Below are 12,753 nucleotides of genomic sequence, written 5' to 3'. Positions count from 1 at the left end.
CCCGCTTGGGTACGCTGTGAATTTGCCCACATGATGCTTCTGGCAGGGCTCAATTAAGGCTGTATTATCAACTGAGACACAAAACCAGCTGAATAACCACAACAAGATCAGCGAAAACGGCGAGCAGAAGTGGGACGCCTGCCCCGGGACGAGTGACGGGAAAATACCCCAACTCACGTCAAACTTCATTCAGGGTCATACCCACAGAGAGGCACACACGGCACGGCGTTCCCACCCCTACCACCAAAACGAAGGCCATACTGAACGGAATCATATGCTAGGGATTTCAAAAATAAGTTAATTATAAGTCTGCCTCGAAACACCTAATACATCCAACCTGAAAAACATGTTACAAGAGTTGAGGAAGAGTGGCCACAAGAAATTTAAGGGCAAATGAAACAACTACAGCCAACCCCTGAATATTAAGCTAATGAGACACGTTGCGTTGAAGAAAGAGTATTAGGAAAAGGATGCACGATTTCATGCTTGGGTGCTTCCAGGGAGTACTGTGGGTTTATTACAAAAATCCTCCAATTTAAAAATTAAAAAAAAGAAGGCAATACTTACGGAATACACAAAAAAACATTCAACGTGTCACGATTAACTTCATGGATGCCTGAACTGAAGATCCAAGAAAACAAACACTACGAGGCGAAATGGAACAAGTGGTTGCAAGATTTTAACGCTAAGATGATGCAAGTCGTTAACACAGACTTCACAGCACAATTAACTAAATGTTGAAAATAAGTATTATTTCCCGGCCACTGGTATAAATTCAGTCAAGACCCTCATGTTTCTTATATACTCTTAAGTGCTGATGTCACGCCGCCAAATGTTGCTTTCATTTTCTCAAGCCCTTGAACGGATTTAAGATCTTAGAGGTGCTTTTCACAATTATTTTCCCCAAAGTTTCCAGGAGCCTCACCCACCGCAGACGGGGCAACTGACCCGTTTCTCGCCGCGGGCAGCGCGGCCCAGGCTTCTCCCGGGGACAGAAGGGGCTCGTGGCGCTGGCTGCAGCTGGTTGTTCGCCCTGGGTTCATAGAGGCAGAAAGAGGAAGCGTTGTCTTTTGTCCCGGCGTCTCTGCTTCAGCACAGAGCCATCTGCACCCCGGCCATGGCATTATCTGGTGTCTCCAGCAGCCGCTTCGGCAGGAAGGGAAATAAAGGGCTGTATTGATGGGGCAGATGCACCGCGCCGTGCCGTGCCACAGCACTTTGAAACAAGAAGTTATTGAGAAAAAAAAAAAAAGTAGTGGAGCCACAATAGACCACCTAGCTCACAGAGGTGAAACAAGGCTGAATCTTCTGGTATCGGTAAAACATCCGGAGTATGGGGCAATTGCCGATTTAACTGTGACAGCTTAACTTAAAAGTTAGAAATGAAAGATACTTGGCATAAACTTTGATAGTAGGTAAGGCTGTACTTCTCCGAGTATCTTTCTGTAAAGTCGAGCTCAGGTCCAAACAGCATTCGTTTGTTTTCACTTAATCCTAGCCGCCCCCCAAAATCACACTGAAAGTAAAATACCTGCTTGACGTTCTAAAAATCCAAAATTGACTGATTATTTTTTTTGTTAGAACAACACAGAAGCCCCAGGCTGAGATGTAGTTACACCATTAAAACGGAGCTTTTACCGACTTAGCTGGAGTTACTCAGGGAAAACTAGTTTTACTCAGCTCACCCAGAACATAAGTCTGTCATTGTGGTCACGTCCACACCACAGACACATTTCTGCCCCATTATAACAGCAACCTCACATCAGAGAAGCCCATCTAATGCAGCTCTATTTAGTCCCACCATTTTTTCATGGGCTATTAGCAGCAAGTCCCCACGCAAGGAAACCGGAGACTGTGCGAACAACCTGCCAAGCTCTAACTTAACACCAGCCACCAGCGTTAAACCTCCCAAAGAGCCTCCACGAGCGTCGGGGGAAGCTGCGAAAGCAGAACTGGGGTTAACGGCCACGGGGTTGCTCTCGGCAGCTCTCCGGCATTCCTTCCCCGGGGATCTTCAGCCCTGCCCTGGTAAATCCCCTGCTGCGGGGATGCCCTGGCCTCTGACACCACCCGGTCCAGCCCGTCGCCCGAGTCCAGCTCTAACCTGGAATTTACGAGAAATTATGGAAAACGCCTCTGTGCTGGCGGGGGGAGTGAAACCGAAACCTTACACGCTGGTTGGAAATTGTATACCGTATTTAGCCTTACAGAAACTATTCCACTCCCCTGCTCTACAAGTGTTACCTATTTGATTGCTTGCAGAAAGTTCATATTGCCGTTGTATTTCCAGTACATAAGATCGTCACAAGGAAGAAGTGCACTCTGACAACAAATTCTAACAACTTCCGCAAACGCTTTTCCCCATATAAGATTTTTCTAAGAGAGACAACATCTTAAACAATGAAATTATGGTCTGGCATGTTTGAAAAAGCCTTCTTTATATATCTCCAGATCATCTCCAGCCAAAACTCTACTTACCTTAAACCTTTATTAATAAACTATTATAATAATAAATTATTATCTGCTTGGCTATACAGCCTTCACCTGTGTTAAAACCAAGAAAACAACCAAATATATTCTACTTACTTTAACATACATGCAGTCTAAACCATCTATTTCCATCCCATAGCTTGTGCAACACAGATTTTCAGCACTTTCAGAGGCTGCTGGTGTTTCCTTTCTGGGCAAAATAGGTTCAATCTCCGTGGAAAATATGTCCATATTTTTTGTATTGGTGTGCACCAGCTCATAAGGCAACTTGGGAACTCTCTCTGGTTTCCTCAGCAAAACAACTGAGGTCATCTGCTTTAAAGATACTGATGAATAACCCATGGAGTCTGTAGAGAGTAACGTGTGACGAGCCATGTTGGGGCAATGAATTCCCACATTGTTAGACTGACTCAGAGTATTTTTAGTTTATTTCTCTGGCTCTACAAAGAGCAAGAGTGTCCTCCTGTAAATCACAAAGTAATCACTAAATTGTCTTGTCTCGTGATAATCAAATTGAAGAGCTCAAAGATGCCGTCAGTAACTGCAGCAAGACTTCATGATTTTTCATATCCATTTACAAAAAAGAGACCAGACGGGTGTGAAAGGCACTCAGATGAGAAGCCTTCTGTTCTTCTACATTTAGGACTGTCAAGCTAGAAACGTGCAGTTTACATCTAACCACACAGCAACCTTAGGAAACCGGACATGACCAGTCACACGTCGTGTTTCCCCCTCGTGTTAACTACTATAAAGGCAGAATGGGAGCTCTTCAAAGCAACGCAGCTTTAGCCTTTACATTTAATTTTAAAGCAAGGGCTCTTATCAGACCACAGTGTAAGTAGCCTGGAAGAGTCTGCTCTCAACCATCCCCACTGTCTCCTAAGAGCTATATAAACTCAACAAGCCACTTCTCCTGCTAATTACCGGCGGCGGCTTTTATTCTTTGTGAGTTACCCCGACAGCCTTACCTACAGCCACACCTGAAGCGAGCTTAAAAGGCAAAAATGAAGACTTGATAAGCAATGAGGGAAATGCAACCGCTTTCAAGACGTTCTGAAAATAACCATAACTTTCACCAAACAGCCTGGAGGCACCAGACTGGAAGACGACCCTGCAGGCACAGCTGGATTCTCCGTTCCTGGCTGCTCCTCCTCCAGTCTAGCCTCCATACTGCTCCTCAGACCCACCGTCAGCATGGTGACTCCCATCCATGCCTCCTTTTTTGATGTTGGGTTTGTACCTTCTTCTCCCTTAACACTTTAAGAAGCTTTATCCCGGCTTTGAGTGCCTCCATGCCATTATTATTCAGGGAAAGATCTCTGACAATTCTTGCTATTATCCCAGATTAACAGGACAGAGACATTAAATCCATGCCACTAAGGAGAACAGATGGTGTAAAGACACAAGATCTCTGCTTTTGTAAGTAATCCATTTTCACCTTCTTCAGAATCTGTATTAAGATTCGCAGATACTCACACTAAAAGTTGGGTCAATATCTGCAATCCACAGACAGCCAGTAGGAGTCTAGTCTTTAAACTTCATTAGCAGTGCCTAATGTTTCCTGTGCTTCCCTCCCAGCTGCTTAATGCCCAGGATTCAGCAAGAAGGGCACTCCTCTAATGTAATTGCACCAAGTACTTATCATCTTTTCAAAAACAAAACAAACAAAAAAACCCCAAGACATGAATCTTTTAGCCAGCACTGATATCTTCCTTACGCTTTAGTTGTATATAAACAGACTAAGATATATAGAAATAAAACTACCAACTAGCGCGAGTAACAGAGCAGGCAGCACAGCAGCTGTATTGGGAGAGAAAAGGCACGGGTTGTGACCCGGATGGTTGGGAACAGGAAGATCCCACAAGTCATCAAGATCCTCAGCTCGATAATTCCGGTGCTTTTCCCACCCGCCCAGCGCTGGGCAGCTCAGGTTACCCACCGTCTCACAGGGTATTTCTCGTTCAGTTGCTGCCTGGAGCAAACTGAGAAAGTGGGCTATGCTAAAAGATGATGAGTGGGACCATGAGACGGTGGGGGTCCTGAAAGTAGACGCTACTCCTGAAAATACACTCTTGCTATTAAAGATTAAAGTTGGGTTTTAAGTAGACAGACTCTTGCTATTAAATATTAAAATCGGGTTTTAAGTAAACAGGCCCTAACTTAGTGCAACACTGTGTACACAGAGCTTAACACAAAGAACATGACGACATCCCTAGGGGATGTTTTCCAATTGTTTTCCTGAAAGAATTACTCTGAGCAGGTATAGGATAGCAAAGTTATTTCCCTACAATAAGAGGAAATAAAGAATCAAAGGCCCCACTTTCAGATTTGCATGCTTGATTTCAAAGCATAAAATTAAGAAATGCGATTTCTCACATGGAGTGAAGACTTCTCTTTGCAGGACCAGGCGTAAGCGCAGCCAGGGTGAAGCAAAGCCAGGCAGCGCTGAGCCGGAGGAGGAAACGATGCTGTCCTAAGCAAAGGGTGGCAGCGAGCGCGGCCCTGGCAGGGGCATGAAAGTGCTGTTCTCTGCCAGGAAAGTCACTCAAAGCCTTGCTTTTAGCATTGGTAAACGAGGCCTTAGCAACCCAGTCGTACAACTCTCCATCCTGGATGCGGCTCAAAATAAAGCCAACAAAAGGAAAAAGTTACTGCACAAAGAGCCTCTGAATTCAACAGAGTCTGAATTTTTTCTGTCTCCCTTGAACTTTAGATAACTGGTTTAATTTTGTGCCTAATGCGCTTCCACTTACTTGAAAGACCTCATACCAATTTAAACCAATCAAACTCTTAGGAGCATCATCCCCAAAACATGTTATGGTGCATCACGAGCGGGGTTACAGTCTATGAGAATAACTTAAGCAAAAAGATATAGTCTGAGGAAAAAGCCAAAGTCACAGACATAATGAAAATTTCCAAAAGCCATGTTTTTATTCTGACCCTAACACCGTATTTCCTGCAACAAGAACCACCTGTTTTTAAGGGGAAATAGAAAGTTCTTCCTCGCTCATTCAGCAGCGGAGAAGACAAGCAGAAGGTGCACGCTGCTGCCTCAACTCCTTCGATCGCTTGCTAACGAAGCAGGAGGAACAACAGCCTTGCCCAAACGCCGTTTCTTGGCCCTGTCCCCAACTGTACAAATGCTCTGTCAGAGGCAATCGCGACAGACACAGCAGTAAATGCCCCGCCACAGCCAGCACAACGTCGGGTCAGGGAGAACCTCCGCACCTTCACGCATATGAAAGAAAACCCATCCGAGTACAGGAGCTCAGACTCGGCTCGTCCCTAACTTCATCCACACGAGCCACGCTGAGCTGACTCTAATCGAGAGGCACAGAACAAACCACTGGCTCTTATCAGAGGAGCTCTTGCTGCTTGACAGCGCGAAGGGGAACTGGGTCCATCCTGCTCCCCCAGCCAAGACGCCCTTCAAGCCAGCAGTGTCTGTATGGGTGCTCACACGTACACGCAAGCGCCAAAGCCTCCAGCGATATACACTAGACTTCAAATAGGTAAATATCTGTTTTGTGCATGCTTTGTGCTGTCAAGTCATGAAATCCAAATTCAATGAACGTCCCCGTCGGACACCCTGAGTGTCTGCTCCTCCGAGGTCTCTTCCAGAGGCTCTTCTGACTGGCCAGCAATCCGGGCGCCATGCCACCGGTACCCGCAGGACAGCACGGGCCAGCTGCGCGCTGCTTTTCCCTCACAGCAGAAACACCGTCCACGATTAACCTTACTCTCCCTTCTTGCTCTTTTTAAATCCTATTAAAAATAGACCAGCCAGAAACAGTGCAACCTTGTGATACTGACCGTTTCTGTGACTTCCTCCAATTCAACTGGTTCAATGAGCAAATTTCAATAACAAAAATGCCTTCTTTAGACCTACAGAGATTAAACAATGAGTCCCATTAAAGAGAGAGACAAACTACGTTGTTATTAGAACGCATGGAGAGGATTAAACTCCCAAAGGCTCCAGGAGGAGACCATAAGAGCCAGGTACATCTGCCCGACCTGCCGCCTTTCCCTTCCAACACAACCTGGAGCTCCGTGGCTCACCGGAAGATGAAGGCGGTCACTGCGCACATTTACTGACGTAGCTCAACAGCACTTTGTCCCATCACTTAATTTATCTAAAAAATAATAGTAATCCATTACCCAAGCCATCTGGCACACGCTACAAAATCACCGCGGCACAAACAGACTGCAAATAACCAGTGGCAGCTCGATGCACAGACATCATTATTCTGCAAGGATTGCTGGTGACAGTTTGGGGGGAAACCCACGTAATCCACTAATACTATTAGGTAAATATTTTAACACAATAACACAAAGAATTAAACAAATAAAACCAATTATTATAAACGGGACCTTCACAATTATTCTTTACACGCAACAAAGGATTCACGCAACTTTTAAGATTAGGCCTACAGCAAAAAAAAAAAAAAGTTTTGAAACTATGATCTCCTCTCCCCCCAAAGTAGCTCCCAATAGTGGTACACTTTCAGCATTTCATTAGCCCTAGAGGATACGCCCTCCCAAAAACTATTTTCAAGAAGGTCGGGCGAGCAGCTTGCCATCTCCCCGTCCCCACCGCCCCGCCAAGGGTGGCACCGCTTTCTCCTCCGCTGAGGAACACACGCGGGGCCTGGGGAGCAGCTCCGGCCCGCACTGGGCTCCCAATCAACCCATCGCTCGTTTTCCTTCCCAAGGCTCACAGATGCTTTTAACAAGAATGACAGATTGCTGACATGTCGCAAAACGGCCGTTAGAAAGCTAAGAGTTTGTTCGGTTTCTTCTTGGCTGCTGTGGTTGGCATCCGACTGCAGGAAACCTTTTTTGTTTGTTTGTTTGTTTTTTTTTTTTAACAAAAACATAATAAAATGTCAAGGCTAGGTTAAACCAAGTATTGTTAGCCTGTTGGGTAATTATATCCCCGGCACCTTCAATTTAAAGGCAACAGGAATAAAGTTGGTGCACACAGTTGCGAGCTGTCCCTGGCAGAGCTGCCATCGCGCTTATCCCAGTGACACAGCAGGTCCCTGAAGCAGAAAATCGTCTGAAATACCCCCTCTTCCGCATTGGATTTTTAGAAGAGGCAGAGATACAGTTCTAGAATGAACTGTAAAGGCTCGCTGTCGCGTGCAGATGGAATTGCTTGGCAGCACATGTGTGATGTCTGCCACAGCCTCTGCTCAGGCGTGACGCCGGAGCAGAGGGGGACGCCCGGGTTGCGCTGGGGACGAACGGCTCCCGCCCCGGGGGACGAACGGCTCCCACCCCTGGGGGACCGGCCACCACGGCTCTGGAAGAACGAAGCAGCGACCTACTGCGTAACGTTTGGAAAACACTTACGTCCCACGCAATAGTTTGAACAGCAATATACAAGACTACATAATTAAGGCAGATTTTTTTTTTTTTTAAACACCAAGAAAAGCCCACTAATAAGCGCAGAAATTTGGAAATGCAGTTATATTTCCGCTCTTATGCTCAGGTTGGGTTTTTTTGCTGTGTTTCCCTGCCTGTATACCATTAACATGCCCAAGAAGACCCATAACCTGGTCGGCATCTGCCCTTTGCCATTTTCTCTTGCCAGGAGCCAGCAGGGCTGATGGGGAAGCGCAAGCCTTGCAACACCCCGGCGTCCAGCCCAGAGCAGCCGCCCGCAAACAGCCCCAGGAAAGCGAGAGAGGGCTCCTCGCGACACTGGGGACCGCACAAGCGGGTTTTTGTTCTGTGCAGTTCCCTCTGACGCTTCCCTAGCTCAATTTACTGCTTATAAACCCTCAAACTGAACCGTTTCAAGGAGAGAGCCGCAGGACTGAAGGCCAGCTGCAGAGTTCAGCTTGCCCAGATCGTGCTCTCCAGCGAAAACCATTTATCGATTCCTCTATGTTTGAAGGAATATTTCCACTCACTTTACTTGAAATTGAATTAGGTAAACTAGGAACAAGCTAGCTGGGGCTCGCTGCCCCTAATCCCAAAGATACTGGAAAGGGAGGGACGTATTGGTAGCAGCAAGAATAAAAATAAATGAATGTCTGGCTGAATGGACAAATAAATAAGCATGCACATTGCACACAGCCGTACAAAACTGAAACAGAAATCCCGAGAGGGCAAAGCAGAGTGCTCTAGGAAAGCAGAGCACGAAACAGAAGCAACTCAAACCCGGGGAAAAAAGGATGGAAATGGAGAACAAAGATGACTGAATGATGTCAACTCTTCACTCTGACTTTAGAAGAGGCAGCACAAACAAATGTCCGATCAGCTTTGTTAATTCTCAGGTACAGGCAACGAGAGCACACGCTGGGGTTTGGTTTTACACGCCTGGAACTCACAAAGTCTAACAGGAATGGTGGCGGTTTGGCCAGTGCGGAGAAGCGGGTGAGTTCCAGGCCTAGGGAAGGCGTTCTCATTTGTTCTTCATTTAGAAGGAAAGCAAATTACACTTAACAAAAGCCAACACACGGCCTAGATTGCCCCTATCAATTTTTATGGGTCAGCAGAAGTAGGTATATGTCTGTCGTTGGTCAATAGTTACTGAAACGCTGATCAGCTACAACCAACCACAGCTCAGCGGGGCTACGGTGACTCAGGAAACACTTCGAGATTCCCCTGAGTTTGTTTCTAAAGTCAAAGAACCAAAACTTTCAGAAATGGTCTTACAGCAGGACCACCAACCTGCCCTTGACAGACGTCCAACGGGACCAGGGAAACACAGCTCACAGGCATAAAGTTTTCAATAGGAACGCCTGAGATAGAATCGATGGCGCAGTTTTAGTCTGCTGCACCCCAAAACTGAAGCTAATGCCTTCCGGCAGAGTCTGCATCTGCAGCATCACCAGGCACAGGAATATAAAGCCCAGCACAGTTTGGGCCCGTTGTTCACGACGAGCTTGTGAGCACGCTGGAGCCAGTCCTTCAACATAAATCCCAATTTCTGGATTAACTACAACCACGCACAACAAGGAGGCTGTCTATATGGTCACCAAGCCTGAATACACACCTGGACGAACCAAAGGAACAGGATTTCCATAGGAGTGGCGCAACTTCTTCAAAAACGTGTATCGTTGGTTTCTAACAAAAAAATAATTTAGCTTGGGAAAATAAACATTCCTTTTTGCTGTTTCAAGAGGGCACACGTGGTTGTTGCGGTGGGTGCTATTTTTACGCTGGCATGCCAAGTTTGAAGGCTTCACAGTGCATGTGAGCAAAACTGGACACACCGAAGCACACAGCAGCGAGCCCCACGTCCACAGAAAACAGCTGGATATAAGCACTCTGCTTCTCCCGTTCTCGGACAACCTCTGAAGAGATGCTGACAGCTGCTTTGCGACGCTGGTCATCCAGTCATCAACACAATTTTACCAACTCCAGGTAACTCACATGAACACAGCTCCCTGAACAGCTCGCGCAAGCCAGGAGGTGGGTTTCCAGTGGGAGAGGGTGAGGGAACTGCCAGGTCGTTCGCTTCGGGACACGGAGTCCGCAGCGATTTCTCTGCCCTGAAACTTCTCTTGCCAGAGAAAGACCTACGCCAATGCCACACGTTAAGCGTCGATGCTCTACTGGAGGCTCTGGTGCTTGAAGCAGCTGTCCTGAATGACAATCCTGGCTCTGCCTGCCAGTATCAGAGAGATGTGAAAGTTGCTCTTTCTGTGCCTACATGTGGCTCTGAAGAGGACAAGAGCAGCCTGTGGTGTGAGTAACGCACAGAAGCAATCTCCCTGGCCGCCGTCACCCAGCCAGTCCCCACCGGAGGATCACCCTGCGCTTGTTTGACTTGGTGGTTGCTCTTTTCACCTCTGCGTGCTACGACCTTAAATCCATTATTTATGTCACTTAATCACAGATGAGATACTGAACGTGACAAGCAGCATGATGGCTTTACGTGGGGAAGGCGGCAGAGATGGTCCCTCTCGAAGGCCCAGCATCTTTCCCGTCCCGGCGCCCGACCCAGGGCCGTGGCTTCCTCGGGAGCTACACGGGGCCCTCTGTTTCCCACCGTAACGCAGTCCCAAGACAACAGGACACCCACGTTTTCGGGGCAGCTTCTGACCAAAGGATTTAACCACTCAAGGAAATTAATTCAAGGTCAGTGCGGGTTGGAAATTAAAATACATTAAAAAAAATAACAAATAATTATTTCTGATCAACTCTTTAGGAGACATTATAATTCCATAACAAGAACATCCACAGAGAGAGACAAATCACAAATACCTTTCCAAAATAACTCCTTACATAGAGGAGGTCTGCTGGGCACCTGGGAACAACTCTGCAGTACCATTGTTCTCTTGACCAGAAATGCTAATTTTCATCCCTTTTTGCAAGGACAGTTAACAGAGAGATCCTTCTATGAGACCCAAGACACCAAGACTCCTATCAACTAATGTATTCTGTGTTCTTTAGGGGGTGCAGACATGCACCACACTTCCTCACATTCAGTCTCTCCTACACGAATGCACTATTCAGGTATGGTCAAGCCTATTGAAAGGTCTGTCCAGTTCGATGCAGGCAACATTCTCTCCACCGTATCTGACTGGAGGTCAGCTATTCATCCCAAAACAAAACGGCTGTCTCCTTTCCTTTCTCTCCTCCCACAGAGAGCTAGACTGGGGATAATTTTGGAGTATTTCATAAAGTGGCTCAAGGATCCAGACGGCATGGCTTTCGATAAAACACACTTTGACTGTGCAAGCTTTTTGAAACAAGTACTTGGGAGTTTACCGTACTGTACTGGGGTGCTCAGGTCTGGTGTCCCCTGTCATCCCTTCTGCCCTTAAAAAAACAGGGTCTGACTTTTTTTTTTCTCGTATTTTGCACTAGACCAAGGCAGAGCAATGCAAACAGGGCGTTGCTAGCGGATAAAACAACCATTCCCACATCTCTCAATTTGCAGGCTTTGCCATCATGGAGAGGCGTAGGCCAGTGACTGTTTCCGGGGTAGAAACTGGTGAGACGCTAACGCACCAGGCTAAAAAGATCAGAAAAACGCCCATTTGAAAAGCGCATGAGAGTCACACACCGCATCACTGCTGGCTGCAGGACCCCTGAACGACTGCCAGCAAAATAAATACAATCTAAAGGTGCAGCGTCACCAAAATAAAAAAAAAAAAAAGGTTAGTTTAATTGTCGTCGAAGGTGGTTTTTCGAGAGGGAACGGGACGCTATTGCTGAAGGCGATGACCGAGCAGCGGGGAACGCCGGGGAAAGGCTATTCCACCCCAAAACGGAGCGGCGCATCCCAGCCCAGCGCGGCTCCCGGCGGCTCCCCGCCGCGGGGGGGGGGGGGGGGGGGGGGAGCGCGGCCGGTTCCCCTGCGGGGCCCGGTCCCTTCCCACCCCCTCCGGGGCCCGGCGGTGCCCCGACCCAGCGGGCCGGGCACGCTGCCCCGCGCCCCGCCGGGATGCGGGTCCATCTTGGGAAGAGATGCCCGCGCCATCCCTCCCTCCCTCCTTCCCTCCGCCCGGGCCGCGCTCCCCCCGCCGCCGCCGCCCTACCTTGGTGTAGAGCTCGGAGGCTGCCATGGCGCCGGGCGCGGGCGGGCGGCCCCTCTGCGGCAGCCCGGCGGCGGGAGGCGGAGGCGGAGGGAGGGAGGAGGGAGGATGCTCAGGCGGCGGCCCGGGCGCGGCGCGCCATGTTGCTACCTGGCGGTCGGCGGGGCGGCCGCCGCTCTGTGCATGCCGGGAGCGGCGGGGGGGACGGCGGCGGGGCCTCCCCCCGGCGGACGGGCGCTGCCGGAGCCGGAGGCAGGGCTGGCAGGGACCCGCAGGGACCCGCCGCCGCCGGCCGCCCCCCGCCGCAGCCCGCTCCGCCTCCCGCTCGGGGCAAGGACCGGGATCCCGCCCCTCTCGCCCCATCACGCTTTTTTTTTTTATTATTGTTATTATTATTTTTTCCCTCCTAGACCGAACAAACAGCTCATTTCGTCATCGGGGACGTTTGTAATGCGTGTCGCTTTCCTGCCCCTGTAGTGCCGAGGCGCCGTTCCCACACCCGGCATCGCCGGCGCCCGGTACCCGGGACGGTCCCTGCCACCAGCGGTGACCCCCGTTAGCGCGGGGAGAAGATGAGCCTCGTCTCATTAGATTTACACCTGGGTCACAGCCTGTCGCAGCCTCTCTGCGCCTGGCCGCCATCCCAACACCCATCCCCTCCTTCCCATCATGTATTTCAGCACACCTTTCGCCAGGTGCCAAGTTTTCCATTTCTTGTTTTCCTTCCCCTATTCTGATCCCACCCTTCAAATTGTATCCAGTCTCT

The 12,753-nt window shown here is 48.7% G+C and overlaps 1 protein-coding gene across 1 annotated transcript in view; it reads right to left on the bottom strand.

The window, feature by feature from the left end:
- The window catches only part of MYO5A (myosin VA), a 106,356-nt gene extending 94,025 nt beyond the window's left edge, over positions 1–12,331 (bottom strand). Inside the window, exon 1 of the mRNA XM_063345801.1 lies at positions 11,991–12,331. Coding sequence (XP_063201871.1) covers positions 11,991–12,017 — 27 coding nt within the window. The 5' untranslated portion in view covers positions 12,018–12,331. The remainder of the gene's footprint in view (positions 1–11,990) is intronic.
- Between the last annotated feature and the right edge of the window lie 422 nt (positions 12,332–12,753).

This window comes from Chroicocephalus ridibundus, chromosome 9 (assembly GCF_963924245.1).
Source record: "Chroicocephalus ridibundus chromosome 9, bChrRid1.1, whole genome shotgun sequence".
Taxonomy (NCBI): domain Eukaryota; kingdom Metazoa; phylum Chordata; class Aves; order Charadriiformes; family Laridae; genus Chroicocephalus; species Chroicocephalus ridibundus.
Note: the sequence above shows the minus strand (reverse complement) of the source record. Positions and strands in the feature narration are given on the sequence as shown.